At 42.4% G+C, this 27,971-nt stretch overlaps 1 protein-coding gene across 1 annotated transcript in view; it reads left to right on the top strand.

The window, feature by feature from the left end:
• Positions 1–27,971, top strand: part of NTRK2 (neurotrophic receptor tyrosine kinase 2) — a gene marked incomplete at its 5' end in the record, with an annotated part of 71,572 nt that overhangs the window by 16,575 nt on the left and 27,026 nt on the right. The window contains 6 exons of the mRNA XM_078862437.1: positions 427–720; positions 3,970–4,002; positions 4,530–4,585; positions 6,407–6,506; positions 18,499–18,690; positions 22,146–22,276. Of these exons, the coding sequence (XP_078718563.1) occupies positions 427–720; positions 3,970–4,002; positions 4,530–4,585; positions 6,407–6,506; positions 18,499–18,690; positions 22,146–22,276 (806 nt within the window). The remainder of the gene's footprint in view (positions 1–426; positions 721–3,969; positions 4,003–4,529; positions 4,586–6,406; positions 6,507–18,498; positions 18,691–22,145; positions 22,277–27,971) is intronic.

Below are 27,971 nucleotides of genomic sequence, written 5' to 3'. Positions count from 1 at the left end.
CACTTTGGCAAATCCCCTACTGGACGAAGGCCTCCCCCATACTGCAATGGTCATAGCGGTTGTTTGACCATACTTCACAATTTTGAGGGTGTTCAAGTTAAAGGAGAGATGCTCAGGAGCAATTCAGATATAACTCGCTACTGATGTTAGCCAAGGCTAGCAATCAATCTCAAGGGGCTAAACAAATGCATGCTATACCGGACAATATATTGTTCAGTGATTTCCTAATTACAGACATTGAGTTTTGGTAAATCCATAAAGGCCGAGCATCCCAACACCCCGGTAGCGTTATCTCCAGATTGACACGTGACCATGTGCCAACCTGCCCGTTTGTCACGTGACTGTTAAAGAAACGCGCCGCTGCACGGTGTGCGTTCTCATTGGGCAACCGCGCCGTCTCGCATTCTCACCCCGCAACTGCCACAGACATTCCGAAGATCATCTACCTGAACAAGGCAGAGAAGTACCACGTGTGGTGCATCCCGTTTATGGTGCGCGGGAACCCGCTGCCCACGCTCAGCTGGCTGTACAAGGGCGTGGACCTCAACGAGAGCCGCTTCGTCTCGCTGATCGTGCACCCGCTGGGGCAGGACGGCATGGAGGGCTGCTTGGACATGGACTTGGCCACCCATCACAATAACGGAAACTACACCCTGGTTGCGAGCAACAGCTTGGGCACTGTGTCGCGCACCGTCTACTGCCACTTCATGAACAGCTCCGGTGAGGCCACGCGAAATGAGCGGAGGATGAACGGGCAAATCGTGGGGAGCATTCGAGGCGCACGTCGGATAGCGGCGAACCCGAGGAGCGTTTGGTCGAAAAGGGAAAGCTGGGTGAGATGCGATGCGCATTGACAGCCAGCGCCAATGGCGATCGAATGGCGATGATGATAATTCACACTTGCGATCAAACGCATTGATTGTATTCAACTCGATGCAAACGCAAGCTGGTCGTCAGCGACTTCGTCACCCAAGGCAGTGTGCATGAAAGTCGGAGTTCATTTCAAGCAGTTAAGTAATTTCTGCAGGAGATTAGACAAAACTGTCCGTTGGCTGTTTAATAGTAGTCTGTGGTATCATTTTTCAAAAGGATATTGTTCAAGAGTGGACAATTGTGTGCACGGTGTCAATCCTCAAATCTGAAATGGGGAAAATTATCTGTAACTCTATAGAAAATAATTTCAGTGAGGAGGCATATTTAGATTTTCAAGGTACCACTATTTGCATATTTCAAATAAAGAATAGAAATTTCATTAATTGTTTAGTGTCTAGGTTTGTTTGAGTAACAGATCTGATGGCAGCACTGTTACACAACGCATTGGTAGAAACCAGAAACTGCACTCAATGTCATGCGAAAAATATGGGTGTCAGATGTTGGGTATAATTGAATCTCTCGCTGTGTCCACTAAATCTTATACTCGAGTTATATTTATATTCACAAGGTGATAATAAGTGTCAGATCCTATTTAATATCACCCTGAGGCTGTTTATGTATCTACGGGGCCTTATTTAGTGTAGTGCCAATAAATTGTAAATTATCTTAAGTGTTCCTTGGCAGCGTATTGCCAAGCTTTATGTTAGGCACAATTACTGTTTTGATAGTAATTTACTGCACACCAACAATGCATTTGTGAGCGGTTAGCATATTTGTTGATGGGCAAAACTCAAGGGGGTAAAACACACGTTGACACGCGCACACCTAGTCACTTATGCTACATGAATCGCTCTGGAGGGAGGCCTGCGCTGTGCACGCTGCCCTCAAACATCTCGCCGGAGCTCCTGCCACCCATATTCCAAGCAGCCGATTTACTATTCTGCCCGTGCGCTCCACAGAGCCACACTTGGACTATGTTGTCATGGTCACGACATTCATCACGACGGTCCCCCCGCCCCGCCCCCCCCCCCAAAAAGCGAGCTCAGAGACCATGCAAAAAAAGTCCCATCTCCGTCTATTTGCGAACAGGCAGCTGCTGCCGTGCCCCACTGGCGAGGTGAGCAGACATCCGTATAGAAAGAACCTATTGACATCTTCTTGGTTCTTTCGGTAAAGTCACGTAGAATGGAAATAATACAAAAATAAAAACTTGATAAAATAATTCTCACGACGTTTCGGCCACAACGCAAGCAGCCGTCCTCAGGTGGAGAACAGGTCTGTCGAGAAGACAGAGGTGTTTGAGGGCAGCATTCAGACTCTGTCTTCCCGACAGACCTGTTCACCACCTGAGGACGGCTGCTTGCGTTGTGGCCGAAACGTCGTGAGAATTATTGTATTTTATTTTTATTATTTTATTATTTCCATTCTACGTGACTTTACCGAAAGAACCAAGAAGATGAACCCCTGCAGTCACGAAAGCTTTAAATCGAAATGTATTGACAGTTAATGTTGGTGAGATAAATGCGTTAATCGTGCCACACTGCATGGTGTGGCACGCGCATAGGCAATTGGCTGCAAACGTCCCGCATGAATGCCATTATAGCACGAGCTTCTCATAATTAACTCTCCCTTACGTGACTTTTTTTTCTTTTCATATATATTCATAAATAAGTGAGAAAGTTCCCAACTTTTCATATCTTATAAATATTTGCCATGCATATATATTTTAAAACCGTGCAAATTATCAACCCCAGTGTAGTTGTTCATTTGTAACACGTGAGCCGCATCTAAAATTACACTGTGCTAAAAATGCCTCGTTGGGAATTCGAGCAATAATTTTTAAAAAATCACCTAAATCACACTACAAATAATATTATATTTTTAATTGAATTTCAGTGTTAATTGTGGACATTACTTCCTTGTGCTGAGAGTCAGTGTAAATGTTATCACTTTCATGCCACTTTATCAGATTTTTTTTTATGAAAAACCTTGGGAAAATGTCCACTCAAAAACCTACGTATAGATGATATTCTATCAACGCAATGCATAGTGTGAGATACGACAGGGCTTTAGTTTACAAAAGTGTATTTGCATGCGAAGTGTGCATATCCTGAGGTGGGTGGGTGACTCCAGAGGCTAATGCAAAATCTCAGGTCCCTGTCATTAAACTGGGTTTTTCTTGTTATACATTGATGGTCGCAGCCCAGTCACCTGTATGAAGCCACAAATAGCCACAATCAGACATTTTTATTTTTTACTAAATTTGGATTGTTCCAGCTCTGATCATTAAACGTACGATCAACAGTGTTTTCAGGACATATAAAATAATTATTCCTGTTGTGGATAATGAGACCTATACAGCTCACTTCAAAAGTCGTTGTGAGCCATTGTGTAGCACAGTATGGTGCCCAAATCTCTCTGTGCGAGTTCCAAATGGAGCTTTTTAATTTAAAACGTGCAGACAACACACTTGGAATATAATTGTCAAAGATAGCATTCTATATATATACGTGATTTTTTTTATTCCTATTCCAACAAATGTATCTTGTGCAGTGCCACACATTCAATTAAACCTCAGCCTGTTCCCATGGTATTAATGTTGGGATTCCATCAATTGAGCAATCAACCACTGGGAAATCAACACTGGTTTTCATGCATTTTTGGCCACCATACCGCCTTTTGCATTAGAAACACGTTGAAGAATATCAATAGGCACACCTGCGAAACATCTCTTGCTTAGACACCATCTCAGTTCTACCAAATTCAAGGGTTATTTAAACATTGCGTCTCATATATATGATAGCTTGTCAATAGTTTTCAGAAAAATATAGCAAAATAAAACCAGAGTTATGGCAAGCACCAATCCTGCATATTTTAATGTCGGTTAAGGTAATTTATTTCCTTTGATCTACACAACATTTTAGGGTATTGCAGATATATATTTCTAAATGCTTACCTATAATTGTATATGTCTTAGGAACAGGACAAGATAACCATATGCTAACACAGGCATGCACATGCACATAAACGTATTAATTTACAGCATCAGCGACATGTAGAAAACTGAGTCTAATTATTTGCATTTTCAATTTATAGGTTTCCTTTCGGAGGAAGTCGTCATCAAAAGCGGTAATGCTTAATATATTTTTGTAACTTAGTCATTTTTTTACACAAATTCATAATGGCAATCTCATCCATCAACTAAACGTTTAAGCTGCAGGGAGCCGTGTGGCTGAAGGGGGTCCCAGATTGATGCACAGCTACGGATTAACCAAATAGGCAATTAATTTACAAGCTTTTTATTTATTTATGAGAGTTACTGAAGCAGCAACTATTAAAAATATTTCGTGTGTGCAGTTGCTTGGGGCCCCGACTGAGGACCTTGATAACCTTAAAACCATCCCCCACGTATACAAAATTAAAGCGTTGTAAGATCCTTATTCACAAATAAAACTATACTTCACAAAAGATGTAACAAAAGTGCTTACACGGTGACCAAACCTAAAGTGAATCCTGTACACAATTTAACGCAAGCCCTTTTTAGACAGGAGGGTAACGATTTTTTTTGTTTAAAGAGAACTAAACTATACATGTTATTTTGGAGCCCTGTGACTTTGTGACACCGTGCACTCTTTATTTTATTACGAATTTCACAGACGGGCCAATCTCACCGAACGCGACACGGGAGGAGCCAGAGGGCGAGGCATACGGGGTGAGTGAGTTGCCACTGCTTAGCATCACGGCCCCTTTGGATTCTGTGAATAATTCAGCTTCCCCGCAAGGCGTGCAGAGTCGACAAAGCTGTCGGGGTTTTTGGTTGCAACAACAAAAAAAAGAATCGCTGGCAGGGGGGTGGGGGTGGGGTGGTTTGATCACGGGGCAGTGCCTGCACGAGACCGATAACATGAGGCCATGTGGCCAGCTGAGCAGTTTTAATTAACGCTGGCGCGTACCACGCAGCGCACGAACCGAGCAGCGCGCGCATGAACAGCGGCGTCAGGCTATTTTGGTGGTGGCTGTGAAAAGAAAGGTGCAATTAAAAGTTGTTTAAACGTAATTGTGCTTAAAATGCACATTTTCTCCAGATTTCATCTCGATGCAAATGCTAAATAGTGGTAAGTGAGGGCGTTGTACGAACGCTTCGACTGTAACGATTAAGATGGTGATCACGACAGCAATTATGACTTTATCGCATTTAAAGATAAGGTTTGATGTACAGTGTTTGCCAAATGATACTGTTCGACCAATGTTAGCAAATACACGCTGATGTCTCCATTGCATGTTTGGGACAATAACTGTTTTCATTGTAAAAAATTGCACTAAACTGGAAGATAACTTGTTCATATTATATCACTTCTGAAGAATGTGTACGGCGTGCACTTTGCATGATGAAATACAAATGTGGTCTTACTGCCATGCGCAATGTTTTGAAACCCCAAGCATCAAATTAATCTGCAAGTCTGGCACTCAACATCTGACATGCAGTGTGGACAGGATCACTTCCTATAAATTGACTGCGTGACATTCATCCACTCAGGGTGCTTGATATGCATTCATTGGCTGGGCTCTTTAACCAAAACCAGACAGGAGTAACATGTAAACAGTTTGTAATTGCAACATTGTCATTCAGTAGACTGGTTAATGTTCTCATTTTAAGCGGGTGTCATTTGTAATAATATTGATTGGGGCTTTTTTATTATGATTATGATAGCAGCAATCATAGCAATTGTTGTAAAAAAAAGGTATGAAGGAAATTAGTTATTTTTCAAAGAATAAAATTGCGAAACTATTTCTAAAAAAATATACATTGCAATTATCTTCCACACCAAAATATTGCAGTTAATTTTTTGACGGGTTTTCAGCTGTAACTACGATATGGCTAGGTGGTGCCGCTGATTGAACTCAATCGACCCTCCAAAGCTCGCCAGCTGAAAGCTTGTCAGTTAGTTACCGATGAGTGACTGACTCAACCTCTCATGCCCGTGGAGTCAATAACATTGGTACTGCTTTGCGGGAAGTCAAAAGCAGCCTCAGTGTGAAGACTGGTCCCTTCCATGGGAAGGAACAATTTACATCGCTGACATCAGATTAACTTTATAAGTGCCCACTTAATTTATTTTGCCGTGTATGGAGACACTTGAGCTTAAACTTGATCTGAAATGACTAATGCTGTGGTACAGTACTGTACTCATAACTTGTATTGAATCAAGAACTGTGCTATTAACTTCTTGGTTCTTTCGGTAAAGTCACGTAGAATGGAAATAATAAAATAATAAAAATACAACATAATAAAATAGTAATATTATTTAATAAAAAAATAAACCATAATAAAATAATATAATAAATGTATTGTGGTGCATTTTTATTTATTTTATTATTTCCATTCTAAGTGACTCATATTATTTTATTATGTTTTATTTTTATTATTTTATTATTTCCATTCTACGTGACTTTACCGAAAGAACCAAGAAGATGAATCCCTGCAGTCACGAAAGCTTTCAATCGAAATTTAACTGTGCATTTGTCAACGCAGGTTTACTTGGCAGTGAGCATTGCGGCATTTGCTTGCATCGTACTCGCTGGAATGATCGTCCTAATCAACAAGTACGGACGTTCCAAATTCAACATGAAAGGTACCAATTTTCAGACATTCATGCACGCATGTTTTGCCAAGGGCGCGGGTGCCCAAGACACGTCTTGTGCAGAGTAGTGCGGGACATAATTGCTCTCCGTAGAAACCAGAGCAGGTCGAATCGTGTGGTTGTCCCGACTGTGATGGCACAAAAAATTCAACTAGTGCGGTTTAGGCACACGAGAGGGCTTACTCACCAACACTCGTTGCTGTTTTATTTTCCTTTTTGTCCCCGTGCTAAAGGAACTTTTCTGAGGAAAATGTGGAGGAAAATGTGTTGCTTTTTGCAGTGTTGAAAGTCTCGAAGGGACAACGCAGCTCTGGGCTTGTGTGAGAGATGTCATTTATGTCATGAGAGGTGGCGTTATAGATGTCGGTTTTCTGGAGGAATATTGTTTTGTGTGTATTATTGTAGGTCTTTTTAACAAGTCGCATTACTTTTAAACTGTAATAGTATAGATCTACATTTTTAAAAAATACTAAAATAAAAAAAGTTCATACAGTCTACCATATTCTACAACATTTTGCGTCCCACAAATTACAATATTTTTAAACACCCAAACTAAAGTAATCATCTATACGTGTCTAATGTCTACACGTAAATGCATGTACTCTACTATAGGCGCTTAAAACATCAGCTTATCTTGAGTGCACGTCTAATCATTCGTATTTTTGTGAAATATACGTGCTATATTGTGTGATAACAATAGTGTGATATTAATACAATGTATTAGCTAATTTACATTGAATAGCAGGAGGTGGCTTTTACATAGTGTTGCTGACCAGGGTGCTGAAATTAATATAAATATTTTTTCTAAAATAATGTACAGTACTACATTTTTAAGTATTAGAAAAGTTACAATGTACCAATCTTTAGGATTAAGACAATTGTATATATTTAAACTTCGTCTTCGCATATGTGTGTGTGTGTGTGTGTAAATATATAACAAAAGTCATACAAACACATAAAGGTAACGCCTGATCAGACATTGTTCACAAATACACACCAGACCTAAAGTGAATGGATATACTATAATTTAAAGACACATTATCTCAGTAATATATGTATTAAATGTCGGAGTGCCTTATCCAATAACATAGCATGCAGGTTATCAAGATTTTCATTACAACAGACGTTTGTGATATCGCAAGCTGGTACAATGCATTTACCTTCGCTCAACAGTTTAAACCGTCCTTTTGCATATGGTTACTGTTTGCATCTTCATTACAAAAGTTTTTTTTTTTTAAGTTGTGTGTTTGTGAATTCATGACCAATGCAATGATGTATAGAGACCAATACGAATACCAGGCTGTGTGGACTGCATAGCGCATCAGTCATTTAATGTTGTGGTGAATGCATATGAGAGGCTATGGGTTTGCACTCAGTGTAGACGGTGCATATTTACGTCTAATTTGTCCACGTGTGTATAATACCCTGAACAAAATACGTTAACTCAGTATCATTGTGTGCCCAATTATCCGTGGTTTTTTTTCCTGCGTAAACATTCGCACGTAACATTTTAAACAAGGACAAGAATTTACAAAAAAAGTTGATGTTACGTCAAAAATACCACGCAAATTCTTAATTATTATTGTCAAACAGCAATTAAGAGGCTCATCAAAATAACGTGGCGATTTGCACCGGAGCGTAGCTGTGACCTATATCGTGCTGTACGGTACTCAAATTGAGAATGTGTCAAATCATCTATAAACGCTGAGATGTATTAGGCTGCCATGATGATTGCAATGCCCATCTTCCTCCTGTGTATGCACCATGTATTATCCAGCTTGTAATTGAACATATTTTGGGTTGTATAGCTAAACGCACACATGGTGTTTATGCATACTTATATAATATATAACAAGAACTAATTTTATATGTCTCATATTTAATTTGTCTGACCTATTTTGCCCAATAAGTTTCATATATATTTGATAAAAACTGTATTTGATGTTTACGAATTGTAGATGTTTGTTTTATTTTTGATTTCCATCTAATAAGTTGAATAAAATAAAGACTTTTTTTATCACGATTTGATTTTTATTTTATTTGTCCAGATATTTTTTTTATAATTTAGAATGTTAATTTAAAAGATCGAATTTGTAGATTATTATAAACCAATGCAAATGCATAAACTCATATGAGACCAAATAACTGTCAATTAGGCGCGTCAGGTTATACAGTGTGATTGACATGCAATTTAATTTTTGTATCCATCACTGCCAATAGAATAATTTATGAAAACGATCTGAGCTGTGAGGCAGTTGGAAATATCCAATATTAACATATTAATTCTAAACAACAGCCATCATCTTACAGAATTTCAACAAGCGTTCTGTAACAAATAACTTTACAATTTTGGGGGAAATGGTTTGTATAAATTTTAAAATATAGTTTGTCCCGAACATTCCAAACTATACTGTTACAGATAAGTGTTTTTTGGTACAGCATCTTGAGATGCAGTTGCATTTAAACGCTATATAAATAAAAGTTGTATTGTATTGTTTATCCTGAGATAAAGACTAAACCTGTGGAACATTTAATGATCTCACTACACTGCATTTACCACTACCACATGAGCTGATTATTAATAAAGTATCACTTGATGTTCTGAGTTGGAGGCACATACAGTAATTCCAAGTCGTTTTTACTGCAAATTTGATCAATAATCCCCAAGATATTTATACAGCTAATGAAACACAAGCTTCTTGGAAGCATAATAATTACCCAAATAGAGTTAAATATGTTTAGTTACTTGTGGCGTCTGTTTCTCATTGAGGCTACTAGAACTGCCGTTAAACATTTCCCCTCAAATATTCCCCCTTCCCAACTGGGAGACATCCTATCATTGGCTTCCAACGGTGCCAATCAACCGGAGGATTTAAATGATTCAGGCATTACATTGGTGCCGGCATCTCCACTTTTGCCCGCGGCAGGCAGCGGCGTTAGCCCAGGGATTTTAAATGCAGAGCGGAGGGCTTCGGTGAGGGAGGGATGCGAGGCGAGCGGATTTCAGCTCAGGAGCCAGGAGAGCTAAATTGGCCCTGTACAAAATTGGATTTGCGTGGCCAAAATGCTTTCAACTTATCTGTGTCGCAGGTAGCCATATGTCTTTGGCTATTCACTTAACAGAATTAAACTCGGAGCAATAATTGAAGCTTTGATTTATGGTGGGCAAGGTTGACCTAAGATGTGAAAGAAAATACAACAAATTGCTTTGTATTCTTTGGGTATTTCGGTAAAGTCACGTAGATATGTTCAAAGACAATAACAAACAAATAACAAACATTCATTGTTTCTTTGAACCTATTTATGTGACTTTACCGAAAGACCCAAAGAATATGAATTCCTGCAGTTACGAAAGCTTTAAGTCAATATTTAAATTGCTTTGCTTTTTGTTCGTGTTTGCTAACGCTGCAGCAATATAAACATTAAATGGCCAACTAATTAAAATAACTTAAAGAAAATGAACCCTCGACCACAAGGCAAATTTGAAAGATGTTTGAAAAAGCGATGCAACTAAATTGACACCAGCATGCATTTACCTAGTTTACCTACAGAGTAAATTTAAACAAAATCAACCATGCAAATCAAATGTGCTATAAAAAAAAAAGTCTTAAAATGTACATTATTTGCATGACAACTAAAATTTTGTGCTGTAGTTTTATTATTTTCCATTTTGATACATTTATTTAAAAAAAAAACGAATTACCCTGAGCCATTCTTCACCAGTGTTTCATTCTACAAGTAAATTAATGAAGCCTGAAGCTGTAATTAAATGCACAAAAAGGACCTGCCGGTTCCCGTGCGCGTTAGATTTTCATTACCTAAAGAGACCAAACTCAACGGCGCGTTACGGTGAAACAGCCAACAGGGGAAATGATTCACAGCCACGGCTGGGAGTGCAACGTTATTGGTGCATCTTCACAAAACATCTCTCTTGCTAATGAAGGCAACACCCTCTACAAGCCCCTGAGGATTCATAACGGGCGAGCTTCAACTGTAGGGTGCGTGTACCCCCCCCCCCCAGCCAGCCCCCCCCGTCTCTTTGTAGGCGCACATTAGTCACAGTTGTCGTAAACAAAACGATGAATAACGCTCAGAGGCTCGTGAGACGCTCAGGACAGGCACGGACAAGCCAGCCCAAATGCCTTGAAGCATTTCAACCAGTTTAACGTGAATCTGCCGTATACTTAATTCATGGGTGCGATGTATCGGCTGGAGGTTAATAAGTGAAGCACGAAACTTATAATTGCCCAACAAATTCGGACGATGAGCTTTTATGATGGAAAAAAAAGAATTTACACTATCTAAACAAATCCTTCCGGATCACTCAATCTGACCAATGTGGCATTAGAGGCAAGCATAAACTCAGAGCAGTCGGCTGGGTAAAAACAAGCAGCACTATTGTCTCACCAGGGCTCCACACTTTGGAAGGCAATTTTAAGGAATTTTCACAAATCACACGAATTCTGAAGGCAATAAATCTAATCTTCACACCGTTCCCCCCCCCCACCTCAGCATGTTCACTCATTGCACGAACCACGATGGACTGCACAGTGAGATTGTGATGGCATTTCTGTGCCTTCTTTTGTAGTGCACTGCACGCGCCCACATTGTATCCCTGGCTGTTGCAGCAGCTTTCGGCGTGAAATGGCAAAAATGCCAAGAAATTAAAATGACGCTGAAAAATGAGACAATGGGACTTGCTTGACATATCAGCTGATGGAGTCTTAATTAGGACTGCAGAATGCCACACATATCAGCAGTGATTTTTGTATCATTCACTTCCAAAGGCGAACAACTGAGGCATGTAATGTGGTTTCTTCTAGTATAAGAAAAAAACCCATCTGTAATGAAAAGAAAATAATGAGCCCTTTCATAAAAGTAGGCAAAATGTGTTTTTTACATTTGTTATTCTGATAGTATTAGCATAATAAAATGTGATATTATTAAATGTGCAGCATCATGAATGCATTAATTTCACAATTTAACTCGGATTCTCGAGCCTGGATTAATGCGTGCACGCATGCAAATCTCAAAGTAAGCACACGCATTGGATTTCCAAGGTTATCACTGGAATTATATTCCAGTTTGGTATGTTCGCGAAAACTATGCTCATAAATCAGTCGTGTATTTGCTTAATAAGGTCACGTTTATGTAGGTTTACCACGATAAAAAAGTTACAGATTTACAACGACGGATGCAAAACTTGGTAATTTCAAATTAATTAATTGGGGCACAAAGTACAGAGACTCAATCAGTACCCATTCAAACACTTCTAGTAAATCAAGAACAGGTTCTACTAACTGCACTTCCAATCAGATGTAATAATACACGTGTAATAAGAAGTGGTATTTTTTCGAGGCTAGTTTTCTGATATTTAGGGGAAATGTGAGTTTTGGCATTAGCTGGGGCACTTTCCTTAAAACAACAGCTGATATTTGCACTTCATTGGGCATCTCTGATCGCAGTGCCTTCTGAAGGTACGGGGAGCAAATGGAAGGTAGGAGGTGAAAATCGATGGAAAAATCATTATTAACCTTGATGGAGCATTAGCTATGTATATTCTTAACACTCTCAGTCTCTGAATGATTGCCAAATTGTGTCTATTTTATTCTGCCATTTTAAAACACGAGCGGCTTCTTCAGCCCATAACTGTGGAATTGAAAAATAGTGCATTATTGTTTATGGTCTTTGTAACACCGAAATATGTACAATATTTTGTTTGTGTTCAATAAAGCTGCATATTAATTTTACATTTCAAGCGATTAATTTAAAAGTGGAAAGACAGCTATCCACATTGCCAGATTTAAAATTCTAAAACAATTTTTCCGAACAAAAAAATATAAAAGAAACATTGTACATTTGGTATTTGAACCTTATGGCGGTACCCCGGGGTACCATAGTACCCCGGCTCTCGCATAATGTCCGTGATGCAGTAATTTTTAGTCTGTTGATGGTCGGCGATTTGGCAATCGACTCATCTCGACGAGCTGTACACGATGCACCACTATGGTGCGTACCGCGAGCGTTCAGGGTTTCATCGCTGCGTTTCGACATCGCGGAGTGGCACTGATTTCGGATTGATTGGTACCCCAGTCGCGGAGTTAAGTACACCCCTGGAAAAAAGTGTCCCAGAAATAAAATATTTAATTACCTCGGACATTTTGTATTATTTGGTACCCCAGGGTACCACCATAAGGATCATTTGCACCATTCTTATTGCACACAGGCTATCACAACGGCACTATGTTTGAGAGATGAGTAAGTTATGCCAATAAGAGGCAATGTTGCTATATGGTGTTACCCAATGTAATAATGATATTTTTTTATTATGTGGATCATGACGTTGGCACAGATGGGCGACTACTTTTTTTTAATGTCACGCAATCTCTAACATCTACTCTGAAGCAGATGTCTCAAATGTTTGGTTAATACACCCGCAGTATTAACTAGGGCAGCCGCTGATCTCGATCCACGAACCTCTGCAACTAGCAGAAAATGCAATATTGCACAGCCATTCACTGTCCAAAATAAACAGTTAATTGCTGGGTCTATTCCCCAAAATTTACAGATATACATCAATTTAGTGTGAACATATAAAATTGGGTACTTGAAAATAAATTGTGAAAAAATATTAACGGCACAGATCAGTGCACAGAATTAATTCTCATAAAAAAAATCGTTCCGGACTTGCGCTACGATGCCGCACTGATGTCAGACATCGGTGCCGTCCAGACTTTACCCATTCCATTCCATCCACTTTGAAAAAAGTATTCACCTCCGCCACCACGATCGATACGGATGGGATATGCAAAAAGGCAGTGGCGACATTGGAGTCCTTTTGACATTGTCGGCAGCCGAGTGCCCGGCCTCTTTGTAAAAGTGACACAGAAAATATGCCCGCACGGCAAAATTCCGGGGGCGGAGAGCGATGAGAGTGGATGATGCAAACAAGAATTATCGGACATGTCGGCCGTAAGGCAGAGGCTCAACCACTGCCGGGGGCTTGAATTTCTGAGAGTCAGCAACGACAGCCACTCGGCAGCCCCATCAAGGTTAAACGGAGGGGCAGCATCGGAAGGGGGAGGGGGAGGGTGGAGTGGCCGTGGAGATCGTTTCTCTGCAATCGCTTCGTGATTGTGGGCCAAGAGGTTAATTTCCCTCGAACATAAACAGGAGTTAATGAGAGTGACAATCTGCGGAAAAAATATTTACGCTCAAATCGGAGGAGGGTGTCAATCAATACGCGGTAATGACTTAAATATGCACCAGGAATGGTTAATGGTTACAGTAGGATGAGACGATACATGCTTGACACTGCGCGCAAAGGTTTAACTGTAGCTAATGGTATGGCAAGATGACTGTGCAAAGAACACAAATGCAAAGTGAATCATGATATTTATATTAACATTCAGCTTGTGTAAGATTTAGTTAGTCACTGACATGACACGCTGTTATCGTGCGGAGATTTATGGTAGACTGCTATGAACGTCATATTGGTAGATATTGTTTTCCTGCTCAATATTACATTGCCTTGGCACAGTGGTTAGTGCAATAGCACTTTAATCCTGGGCACCTGAGTGCCATTCGTGGTCATGGCTTATGTCGGTGTCGAGTGATATCTGAAACGCTCATGAGCACACCCCCTTTACCAACCAGCACTGACCAACACGGTGAAGTATGGTCAAATAACCCACATAGGACGGAGAGACCCTCGTCCCGCAGTGAATTGGCAAAGGGCTATAGAGTATCCTAATGTATTTAAACAAAAATTGCTATGAACTAAGTTCAACGTTCCTGGCTTTTGCGAATTGCAAACTACGAGACGGTAAGAAAATCCACCTAGACACTTAGTCGGTCCCCACGTTTTCAATGTGGTTGCAGCACCAATGACCTTTGCTGATTTGGAGGAACGTGCTGGTAAAATTATGCAGTAAAAATCTGTACAATCTGTAAACAGGATCGAGTGTATAATCATGGCACATTTAAAGGCATTGATGTCCTTGTAAAAGGTCATCATAATTAATTATTAGTTGAACACAATCAAAATAACGAATCCATTCAAAATGTTGAGTTACCATAAATATGGCTTCATTATGCGTGGAAGAAACTGGATACTTTCCCTCCCCAGGCTTCAATGTGTACTACCCGTGCATATTGGTATGCATAGGTGAAATGAAGCCATTCAACAATCACTTCGAAAGCGTAACAGAAAAGCCAGTTGTGGTGTGCGCACTAATAACAGTACAAACGTTTTCACGTTTTGCATTGCAACCAATGCTGGCAGTCGAACACTGATTGCGTTGTTCTTGTGCAGAGAAATCCCAGAAAAATGATCGTCCATTACATGGGTACCATTTGGCAACATACCTATTATAAAATAAAATAAAAATACTACAATCCAGAAAACATTGCATTAATGAACAACACAACAATGCATTAGCAACGAACACGCTTATATAATATCGGAGCTGCACAAAGGAAAATGACTCCATTACATTTAGCCAGGCTGACAGCAAATCGTGACTGTTTTGGCAGGGAACAAATATAAATTGCCAGGCAGCCTTCGATAATTTGCCTTGATCAGCAACCCTGTACATCGCAACAACATTGTTTTACATATTTATTGATATGCACTATGAAAGCACTGACGCAGCGAACAACTATTCCATGGCCACTAACATAATATTGTCCGAGGGAAGAAACTGCATCACGTTTCCAGCTCAGTACTTTTGCACCAAAAGCTTTTCATTGTAACTTCATTCGGAGGTCAGCGGGACCGCTTAATTGAAGCCATCCCTTTTCCCTTTTTTGCCTTCATTGTTTATTTATAAAACCCTTCCCAGCTGCGGATTTGTAGCAAATTATCTGCGTTACATTGAAGCGATGGCTTTGTGTCACGGGAATGCAGTGCCCGCGTGGGTGAAAGACGCGTTGGCCGTCGAACGTAACGCATGAATAAATCCTCCTGGAGCCGCCAGAGTGAAACGGCTTTCGGCAGCCTCTGCTCGTGTCAGATGTTAAGGGCCGTGCCACCTTGCTCTCCCAAACAGGAGAGCTTCAAACCCAGCTGCCCAGCCGATCCACACGGTCGCTGCCCTTTTCAAAATAATTCTCAAACGTTTCCCAACGTCGCTGAGCGCGGGCCAAGAATACAAATGACTCTACCCGAATGCGATGATTAAAGCATCAGCTTTGCCTGCCACTTTTGTCATCCTCAAAGACAAAGATCCCTCGTATACCCTTTAAGAGACTGTTGAGCGAACACCTACGAAGGCCGGCGCGGCACACGAGGGGGTGGGTGGCCAACACCATGCCCGGCGGCCTTTGTCTCCCCAGTGCTGGTGATTACACACCGCACGATATACTCGTTTGAGGCCGAGTCGACCTAGAGGATGCCCAGGTACTGGTTCAAATATTCGCCACTGTTATTGGTCTTGAGCGGGAATCGGCTCGAGAGTCGTCAGGTTCACAGCCCACTCCGCCACCGCTCCCCACTCTGTCATCTTCACAAACATTCTCACATGCAACAGCAACAAAAACACCCATTTCTAAACGTTGCCTAGGTGTCACCAGATTGCAGCTTCATTCCGTGATCGCTTTGACTCGCACTTCCACCGTCAGGAGATGCGAAAAATAACACCTCGTGCAAGTTGCGTTTGGGTGTCGTCATCATCTTCTATCACATATCCTGGACATTTCAAAGAATAATATTGCAGTTCAGCACGAGGGTCAAGCCCCATTCACGATGCAATTTTTACTGAAATCACACTGACAGGTTACAACACTATTAAGTGTCTGTACCTATTGAAGTGCCCTCCTCTTTCACATCGCTGTATATCATTAAACGAGACTCGCGGTGAAAACGGACAGAATAAAACATTTCCCCCCAGAACTTGCATTAGAATTCAGAGGCTCTAACACGCTGTTGAATGAAATTGCTAAAACAAATAATAATAATAAAAACAAGTATTTTGGAAGAAAACAGAATTAGGGATCCAAAGGTCAATTTCTTAACACGGTATAAAAGCGAGGTTTTGTCGCAGCCTTGTGGAAATGTTGATTAGTATTTGGGGCGCAGCTCTTCTTTGAAAGCTTCCGTAGTTCCGACAAAGACAAGGAGACTCTGTGCTCCGTCGTTTGGTGAGCCCTCCCACACACACACATCCTTGTGCAACTGCCAACACCATTCTGTTGCTGAATGGGACGGTGACGGGAAACAGGGGTTGACCCCCGTCACCCGTAGACATCACCTCCCACTAACCCTCGCCGCCACAGCCCGCCAATCCACTTGAGCCACGGGGGCCCCCCCTTCCCCCCCCGCTCGTCAACGGTTCCCACGGCCTTCCTGGGAGGAATCCGTCCCCTTGCTGCACGGACAGCATCGTCCCCCAAGAGCTTAGCGCTAATGCCAAACTCCTGATGAGATGTTCTCTTCGATCGCAAGGAGACGATGCCGGCACAAAGAGACAATTGTTTCTGTCATCCGGCACAAAGCAACACCAGAACAACAACAACAAGCCATGTCACAAATACAACTAATTTATTAACTTTTTAGGTGGTGGGTAAATTAAACTTGGTGGGATTTTATATCTCTCATATAAATTCCCCCGTTGCGTTGAGTTATTAGGTCCTGTTCCTCTAGGGAGAAAAGTATGTTCATAATGTTGGGATTAAATATCCCCCGATTGATTCAGTACGTATAGTATTTAACATTGCCCAGCAAGCAGAGGGTGAAATATTTTGCTAGACGAGCAACCTCCATGTCCTTTGGACGTGACCGTCCCTCCGAGCCAGCCAGCAAAACTTTGAATATTATATAAAGCCCTATCTCTCTCCACCTCTTTCTTACCTTCTCTGTACTGTAAATCCCAATTTATCTAACTTTCTGGCTTTGTCTGTTTACATTTGTTTATCTATTTGTTTATCTATTTGTTTATATATTTGTTTATCGATTGCTCTGTCCCCTCTTCAACGTCTCCCTCTATCTTTCCTCTCCTTTCGTGGCCTTTCACTCTCCTTACCCCTATGCTCTCCCTCTCTTTCTTCCTCCTGTATTTCACTCCCTCAACTCCATTATGCATCTCCATCCCTCACCTCTCTCCTCTATCTCTGTCGCATTTGCGCGAGTGCTACGGCTGTGAGGGAGGGTGTGTGGGGGGGGAGAGTGTGATGTCAGCATGCACGCAACGCAGCCAGGAATCCAGGCAGGAAGCCAGCCATAAAACTTTATTCTAATATAGTATGATGCTCAGAGGTTTTGCCAAGGGAATTTGTATTTGATCAGGTTAAACCTCTGGACCACCTAGCCATGGCTAATGATAATAAGTACTAATAACCATAGAGAGAGTAAGAGTAACAGGAGGCCAACATTAGTGCTGAATAGCCATGGCCTCGGTCATTAGCAATTGACGTTGCCTCCCTTTCATCTAATTGCGGCTTTGAAATTAGCATGAATGCAAAGTCCTCTAGAAGTACCAGAAACAGAATCTTTAATTATCCTGGAGAAATTCGATGAGCTATGAAGCTCTTTTTCACAGATGTCCAATGCTTTCACAGATGTCCAGTGATTTAAGGAATACATTAATGCTGTGCTTCGAGAGCATTCTCATGTTTTAGTCCATGCCTAGCCTATCAGAACTGAATCACTGCATTCCCTACCATCTCTAAACTGTTCCCAATCACGTCATGAAGGCACATTTTGACTATAATCAACTGCCGATGCAGCAACTGCGCGTGAAACCCGCCTGTAAAGTGGAATCACGTCACCCTGGGAGGAGATGACCGATAAAGGCTCCCGCATCTTCTGCCGCCACGGTTGCACCTTCACATCCACCTGGCGACACACCCAGTGGCTTGCCCCTGCCCCAAACCGCTCCCCTTCCATCACCCCTCGCTTCCCCGGTCCTACCCCTCCAACCCTGTTCCCCCCGGGTGCGCGTTTGTCCCCTTCCCCGCCGTCCCAAACCCCGGCTCGCCCGCCCAGGCTCCAGCATGGTGGTGGGCGAGGAGGACTCCGCGAGTCCCCTGCACCACGTGGCTCACGGCAGCGGCGGCTCCGTGTCGTCCGGAGACGGCGGCTCTGACACGGTGCTCATCGGCATGACGCGCATCCCCGTCATCGAGAACCCGCAGTACTTCAGCGACTCGCTGGGCCCCGGCAAGGACGCGCACATGTGTGAGTTGTTTGTCGAACGCGTGCACGCGCGCAACAAGCGGGAGCCGTCGAAGGTGTAAGATTGAAACAGTTCATCTTCTTGGTCCTTTCGGTAAAGTCACGTAGAAGGAAAATAATAAAATAATAATAAAACATAATAAAATAATTCTCACGACGTTTCGGCCACAACGCAAGCAGCCGTCTTTAGGTGAAACAGTTGATACGTTTCAATCTTGATTTGAAGCTTTCGTGACTGCATGAATCCATACGCTTTGGTTCTTTCGGTAAAGTCACGTAGGTAGAAAAATAATAGATCACCTGATGACGATTGCTTGTGTTGCGATCGAAACGTCGTGATCTATTATTTTTCTACCTACGTGACTTTACCGAAAGAACCAAAGAGTATAATTGATACGTTTGCTGAATTTTAGTAATGTTGTACAAACTCGGTGATAGGAGATTATGGGAGGGCGAATTCGTGCAATGCATGGGAAGAAGCGGAAAGGTGTGTGTTGTGGGCTGCTGTGCGAAGAGTGAGTGCGGTGCTGAGCCGCAACTGTGGTGGCTAAACAGTGCGACCGCTGAGTGAAGTTCACGGGAACGGTAACCGCGGTAGTAGCGTGAGAAGAGTAATAAGGAGGTGACGTGCACCCGAAGAAGAGATTCATGCCGAAATTCCTGATAGAAATTAACGTAACGTAAAAAACAGAATTGCGTCAAGGGCTTTGCATCGGGCAGATACACAGGCAACGCTCAAACTTAGTGCCATAATTTTAATTTACAAATGCATATGATGTGTTTAGCAGACTGCCAAGTCAATCAGAGGGCAGAGGGAGCAGACCCAAGGGCTCTCAAGTTTTTTTTTAATTCATAAATAATTTTTTTTTTAATTGTCACACGCCATGGGACCCTTTTGCATCAAGATTTTCTGCTGCGGAGTGAATGTATTTTTACAAATTACATTTAAGTGACGTTCACGTTGCACAAGTGAAAAAGCCGACGCACGCCCAGCTTCACAGGGACGCGCAGGCACAAGCGCGCCCGAACACGCACGATTGCATCGACTTTGCTGAACGTTCAAGAGGTATCTCGTATTCCACGTGCATAAATGTTTCGTGTTATCTTGGTGTGGCCAGGGACTGTTCTGTTGTTTTGCTGCCTTCCCCAAGCTTGATAAATCGGACTTATATAATTTAATCTTTTTTTTTTACATTTAGTGACTTGCTTGCCCTTTTCTCCATTTGTGTAACTTGCTGACGCGCCCATACTGGGCATCTGTGAAAAAAAAAAGCTTCATAGCTCATCGGATTCCTCCTGCAGTCGAGGATTCTGATAAAGATTCTGATATTTCTTGTGATAATGGATGCGGGTGGAGAGGAATCGTTATTAATAACCCACGGGTTTACTTAATGATCCTTAGGAATGTGCAACAGAATGTGAAATTAATCCAAACAATATCTACATGTCGGTGTGATTGTGGCATGGATCAAGTAGGACATCGCATTTTTTTAAAAAGTGGTTGTAAGTTTTTGGAGTTTGGTTGAACGTGAGTGCTTAAAAGGTGGCGGTGCTTTTAAAGTGAACTCTTTTTAAGTGGATATTGAACGCTTTATCGAGAAAATCTATCCCAAAAAAAATAGGTTTTCAGTAATAACAACTATCAATCAACAACGGTGATTCAAAATAACTGGTCAGCAAACCCTCGAGTGTGCTTTTTGCGTTCACAACAATGAAGGCGATGGCTTTATTGTCAACCCGGGTTATATCGCAAGGCAAAAGAAACCAACAGGTTTGAGACGTCATTTATTTTATATCGGCGCACGCGCGCCTCTCTCGCGCTGGAAGCTGATACAGTCGTGATTAAACATCTCCGACAGCCTGGCACTTTCCACCAACCTCACAATAGCGCACGCGTCAGACTGCATGGCACCGTGCTTGCGGTCTCTGTGGTAACAAGCTCCGCATCTCTAATTAACACATTATGAGCCAGCGTTGAGACTAATGACTGTTGAGTTTTGAGTATTTTTTTGCAAGGCAAAAGCTTTTATTTTTAATTAGGCTTCAGACGGAGGCGCTACAATTGCTTTTTTAATACACTGCACACGTATGCCGGAAGGTCAAAATGAGTTTGAGATGTGAAAGTCCACACTGACTCACAATTTACAGGATTATTAACAATCAAACATATTAACAAGAAAGTCCACGGCGTCTTTTTTTGGATGCACTCTAAAAGCAAACGACACGACGACTTTCATTTCCTGGTTGCAATGAACATCAGCGGCGAGTGGTCCTAGCCACTGGCCACCAACGCCAGCAACCTGCAATCGAGCCGTCCGTTCAACGCGTCGTAAGCTTTCGTGCCCAATATATGTAAATAATAAAAGGGGGTGGGGGGAGGGGTGTTGGGTTAGATCGCGTGAATATAAATGTGTCGTTTTGTTTACGTGACAAACCTGGCTAATTGGTGGCGGGTTTAACGACACGTTCATGCTTACGCAATCTAACGCAAATCAATATTTTTACTACTGATCAGTTTGTTGAAGTATGGTCAATCTTCCAGGACAACATAGTATGGGGAGGCGATCGTCCAGATTTGGATTTACAAATCCAACTTTTTTTTTAAAGTGCGCTTTTTCCCCAAAACTGCAATTCATGCCGCAGCTCCTTTTTGCTGAGAATCAAGTGGTGACACATAACGCGTATATGCCCCACAACCTTGAGCAACTGTGGCAGGTACAGACTGGAGAGCCCAGGGATGTGGTTTAACGGGCCCACAGCCATTGATTAAGGGTTGAGGCTTTGGGGGCTTTGGGCTTGGGGGAAAGGGCATTGGGGCCAGACTGCTGAAGCTGCATGGGTTCAGCCTGGGTGAGACCTACAGGGGGGCCTTTCCCTTAACTCGCACAATTACACCGTGGCCACAGCAATCCCACTCGTGAGGTCCGTGAGATCAAGCCATTCTTTTTTTTGTATTCCCCACACAACCTGTCAACCCACAAGCAACGCACAGACAGCACGCAAACTTTACGACGTAACTCGACCTCCACTCGATTCTTTTTTTACGCTGGTGGGAATTACAGCACTATTGTGAGGTTACTTAACGAGAGCTAATGGTTTAGCCTGGTTTACCACAAAAGGCAATACGTCATGCAAAAAGCAGTCCATCTTGTGCACACGTTGACTACGGCCATTGTAACTACTGTGGATGCACGCCTTGCAAGCCAAGCTCCGTGTGTTGTGGTGCCAATTATCGATGTTCAAGCGAAGCTGCATTTAGCATTTCAATAAACTTGGCAGGGTGACAATTAGTCCAGAGCAGAATCGCATGTCATGAATATTGCAGAGCTATTAATCGTCCTTATTTTCACATACAATATATATACACACGCACACACACACGACCGTATGAGCTTGTGTTCACTATTGTCTACGTATGTCTGTTCATTCGCCTCCATTCTCCTCCCTGCCCGCCACAGTTGTGCCGCACATCAAGCGGCAGGACATCGCGTTGATGTGCGAGCTGGGGGAGGGTGCCTTCGGCAAGGTGTACTTGGCCGAGTGCTCCAGCCTGGACGTCGGCCAGGAGCCGATGCTCGTCGCCGCAAAGGTGAGCCCACCGCCGGAGGGGTGCTACGTTGCCAGTTTTCTCCCACCACAACGAGCCGCGTGGAGGCACCGCGCGCTCCTCCTGCCTTCGCTACAATGGGCTACCGTCACCGCGGTTAACGCAAGCACACGTGCCGACATGCGTGCCCAGAATGGCGCTTGGCACGAACACTTTGAATGGAGGGAGTCTGCTTCACACACAACTTGTTACTACTGACTAATCGATCGTTCATCGGTAGGGTGGCGCAGTGGTAACATTTGTGCCTCACAGCAAGAAGGGCTTGGGTTTGATGGACAACTCAAGCGCCTTTCTGCGTGGAGTTTTGTACGTTTTCCCCCGGTTCTGCGCGATTTTCCTCCAGATTTTCCAGTTTCCTCCCATAAGCTGAAACATACAATGTAATTGGTATTGGCTAAACATCCCAATGCTGAAGAATTACCGATAAATTACTCAATTGTGATGGCACATAGCAGGAGGGTCCTCCTGAAATTTTTGCAGGGCCCTCCTGAAAAATAGTATTGAGACTTAGTGAGGCTTTCCTGGATAACTGGGTGAACAAGTATAATCATAAAACAATTCTAAATCATAATTTATTCTCATGTTGCTCTGGGGTTTTCATTGCTTGAGGAATCCAAACAATGTGACAATTCGTCATAAACTACATACGAGGACAAACACACACTCAGAACTTCCTATTCGGATGCAATACACTAAGTACTCATCATTGGCACAATTCTCTAAAGGTATCTCGAATACTCTGAGACGAAGCACACTTGGCGCAGGAGCCCAGCACATGATCCATCAAGAAAAACTTTTATGAACAGGTCCAATTCCATGCACAACCTCTGACCTCTGCTCTTGGATCCCTGAGAAGTGGTGTATTATTCTAACAGAGGGTTCATATGATCATACGAGCTGAGAATTAATGTAAATACATCGACACCATGTGCTCAAATGGATAAGTGTGCTGTTCTAAATATTTAGAATGTCATGGTGGGTAATACATTTTACCACTTTTTGCGGAGCACAAATAAAAACACAGGATACAATAATACACATACAACAGATAAACATGGATGTGTACTCACAGGCCTGCATATTAATGTTGGAGAGACACATGATACATTTTTTCACATTTGCATTTTCTCCGTCTGATCTTATTTTTTTCTAAACTAAATGGAATCCATTTATTTATTTGGTTTTCTGTGGGAGTATCTTTCCCACCACCCTCTCCTTTGTTGTTATTCCAGACGATGTGACTAGCAAGTCAACATCCATTTTGGATATATGTCAGACTTCAGAGCACTGCTTCGCAAACAAAAGCAAGGCATGATAAGCGTTAGCATTCTTGCGATCCAATATTTAACCGACCGGCCGCTTCGTCATCCTGAACGTTATCCCCCTAACAAAACTGATGACAACACAACAAAGTCACTGTTAAACAAACAGCATGTTCTTGGACATACTGTGTGTATTTTTAGAAATGATGGGTTTATTTGGTTGAGACACTGCATGTGACTGTTCCCGTTAACGAAAATATTTGCTCCAACTGAAGGCATTTGACATTTTTCCGCAACAGTTTAATTCCCGGTCACATTGCCAGGTGATCATTTCCACTGACATTTCAAATAAACACGATTAGTGGGAAATACTAAAGATGGGACAAATCGGCATACCACTTTGCCATACCTTACCCAGTTTACTCTGGTTAAGCAAATAAGCTTGGCTTGATTATGATGACAAATGTAACATTTTACAGCCTTTTGTCAATACACTGCTGAATAAAGGCCTACCCGTGCTGTTTTGTTCGTGGGGATTGTTTGACCATACTTCACTGCGCTGGATAGTACGAATGTTATCCGTGTCTGGGAATCAAACTATAACAATGCAATTCACTCTGTGAACTTTGTCAAAAAAATAGAGCACCGCAGACAAACAACATCTGTCAACAGAAGTCTGACAAAACAAACATTTTAATTATAGCGATATGATATACCCAATACACTTACTGTGGCATTGATACAAAAAAAGCCAATACAAATCTGATTACCCCTACTTAAAAGACCATTTGAGGCATCTGAAAGCCACCACATGAACCCTTTTAATGAAAACAATAAAGAGGACTGAATGTAAAATAGCCAGCATGATGTACGCACGCTCTCGAACCCGGGGCAGTAAGAAAGATCTACCGCGTGCCCCGTTCGGACGCTGGCGAGAATTCTGAACAACATTCGGCATATTTAGTAGAATGTTTCATTTACGTAATGGCGGTCTCTTATTTTTGGATTACGTCTCCTTTTCCGATTGGAGTGAAAACACACGCACGTTTTGGCTCTGTTTATTTGAGTAACGATGGTGAATCGAAAGATCGTGTCAAAGGATTTTGGAACTTGTGTTGCCCGTTTGCAGCGCTGCCACAGGTGCAATCCCGTAACCACGGCCCACAACATCGCAACGCGTCCATCAACCAGCGAGATGCTTTCACTGCTCCAGCCAAGCCTGCACCCCCCCCCCCCTAATAGGCAGAGTAGAGACACCGTCGGCTCCTCCCGTCTGCAGCTGCTCGCGAACAGCGAACAAACAGTAGTGGCACGGAGTACCCCGTGCTACGATCCCAGGGCAGGGAAGAGTTATAACCACAGCAGCAGTCATACCCGGCAGCGTCGCTCCAACCTCGTTCTAATCAAGTCTCCTTTACAGCACTGTACTATAAAACACGAGCACCTTGTGCTTTTAACAAACGTCATTTCTGAAATATGACCAACAAGGTTGACCAAATCACAGGGCATGCGCCCAATCTCGGTCATATCTCCGAAGCTAAGCAGGTTTGAGCTTGGATAATGCTTGGATGGACAACCAGCGTGCGTGCCAGGTTGCCATAGGTAGTTTCGAGGCTGGGCTACATTTCGGGCAAGTAGAAGGGTGGTGCAATGTTGTTGTGCTGTGATTCTACTGCTCCTTCACCGTATTGACCAGCGTGGTAAAGTCGTACGGCGCGGGGGAGGACTCCATCGACCCGTGGATTAACACAAATGCGCGATATATGCAGCCAATTACAATATGTTTGCTAAGAACTACATTTCCTGACAATCACATATATAGTTTATTATCTAAAAGCGTATTCGTGGATTAACAATATCATGTGTAGCTTTGATAAGGATGGTACATATATACAAGGGTCCATGTATGAAACTGAAACCCGATGAGCGGATGCACACATTAGCAGGCCCACTACAATAGTAAAATTAACATGTACGAGCGAAAACATTGGAACAAAAGTATTTTACATGGAACAGCGCCAATGACTACTTTTCCACAACATCGCAGACCACCAACAGACCACAAGCCACGTGTTCACAGAGAATCGCTCAATCGTCTCAACGCACTCCGTGCACAATCGCATCGCGGCAGTGTTAATCTTGCGAACAGAAATAGTGACGAAAATAATCTTCAGTGAAGGCCATTTTTTATATTCTTAGGTTTTTTCGGTAAAGTCACGTAGGTAAAACATTAAAATTAATAAAAGTAAAATAAAATAAAAATCACGACGTTTCGGAGGCAACACAAGCTTCCGCCTTCAGGTGGAACCGTCACAGCCACGACAGCTGTATCAAGTAAAGAGGGGGAAGGGCCAAGTACGGCACATTTTTTATTATTAATATGGTAAGGTGAGGCTTAAGAGGCTGTGCCTTTGTTATGGAGAGGTACGGTTTGTGACTAAGAATATGAATCCTTGCAGTCACGAAAGCTTCAAATCTAGCCTTTTTTGTTATTTTCTTTTAGCCAACGACGACTGCAAGCGAAGGGAAGTTGCGGGGTCGTGATAAGGACTGCGACCGCCACCTAAGAACTAAGCGTGGCTGAGCACGACGAGAAGTTACTACAGTGGTAGGAATGAAGATACATTAGTAACGTTATTGGATGCTGCACTGCCCTAAGAAAGACCAACACTGGTAATAGGATAGATATATCTCTCACACTATGATAAAAAAAAATTATATATTCTATGCCTCGAGTTTCCTGGCTGGCTGCTGGCTGGGCTCCTCAACAATAACTCTGTTGTTAGTGGCTGCGGGGCCGTTGCCACCGAAACAACTAGTTGGGTAACTGACTACACGGGATTGTCCGTGTAACAAATAAACATTGGATTTACTTTAAACGGTGGAAGACGTCCGGAAGACGTGTAATAATTTGCAACATCGAACAGTACGCGAACACGGTTGCTATAACTTTTTGATTTATGTTCCTGTTAATGTAATTATTTCGCCAAAATATTCTTTAAATTCTAGATGATATTAAAATAAAAACTCACAATGCATTACCTTGACATTTTATTACTTTAAACCGAGATTAGTTTGGGTGCTTTGATTACACAATCGTGACAAGAGCATGGAAATGACAGCTGTCTCCTGATTATATTGGAGGGGGCAAATTACATTCCCCTCACACCAACATTTTTTTACTAAGAGTGTTTGGCTAAATGTTGACTGGATTAAGAGAACGACTGAATGATATCCACAGACAAAGACTCAAATAAACATCCACAGCTTGTTATTAACTAGATTTAGACTATGACTAAAATACAATGAAAACGCTGACTATATTAACACTGTAGTTAAAGAAAATCCCATAGGAGGCATCAGAAATTCCGGTTTTTAGATTCGACGATGTTAGATTCGACAATGTTGCATTCCACAATTGGCATTTGCAAGGCGCGCCGAGACAACGTCTTGTTTCCACGGCAGGCGACCAAAGAAACGAGTGCTAAAAGCAGCAGCCAGGAGCTTGCTGGCAGTAACAATACTCACTTGCATCAGCCAGGACTGAACAATGGCCAGGCTTTGGATAAAGTCAAACCCCAATGGCAGATGTAATGACAGTCTTCCCATTAAAACGCATCGTTCTTCGCGGGTAATTACAAACACGTGCCCGGAATCACGAGACTTGCCGCCGTTGCGACGTGTGGAACGTTCAGCCTCCAATTTCGGACGGCGTCAAACAATTCGGTTCCTGGAAGTGAGCAGTGATTTAAACTTGGAATCGTCGAGTCCATTGCGCGGTGTGTCGGTGGTTGTGCTGGATGAGATCGCCGATGTGTTTACTGGTTGTAGACTGCGTGTGGTTCGGCACGAATGAAATATTCAGTTCGCGAAAAAGGCCCCCCAGAACGTGGAGTGAAACATCCGACGCCGAACAACCCGAAAACCCCCTTGGATTGCTAATCTGTCCCGTATAAATAGAAAAGAGACACTGGCAATTCTATCTTTTTCGAAGCTAGTGTTGTGTTAGTGTGCCACAGCTTAAATCCCAATTGATGAAAATGTTGGAAAATAATTTAAAGGCGAAAAAAAACTGTATTTACGATCTACACGCATCTGTCGACATCTCACTGTGTGATAAAAAATCCTAATTCCATTGGAATCTTGGTCAGTTCAATGAAAGTCATGAAATATAATTTAGAGTTGGTTCTCCTGCCCCGACTCCCCAACTCTTCTTCTACCCTTCACGTACTTCACTGTTGTACTTTCATAAAGCATCCTAAGACGTTTTGACGCTATGTCCACTGTGGTAGTTTGTTCCTGTTGATGTTTTTGTCATTCATAATGTTGTTCGCTTGCTGTTGTTTATTGCCGCGTTCAATATGTATGCACGTTGAACTTCTTTCGTACCGTACGTATCCAACTGTGCCAGTCAA

This window comes from Lampetra fluviatilis, chromosome 13, assembly GCF_964198595.1.
Source record: "Lampetra fluviatilis chromosome 13, kcLamFluv1.1, whole genome shotgun sequence".
In the NCBI taxonomy this organism is placed as follows: domain Eukaryota; kingdom Metazoa; phylum Chordata; class Hyperoartia; order Petromyzontiformes; family Petromyzontidae; genus Lampetra; species Lampetra fluviatilis.
This window is presented reverse-complemented; position numbering and strand designations above follow the sequence as displayed.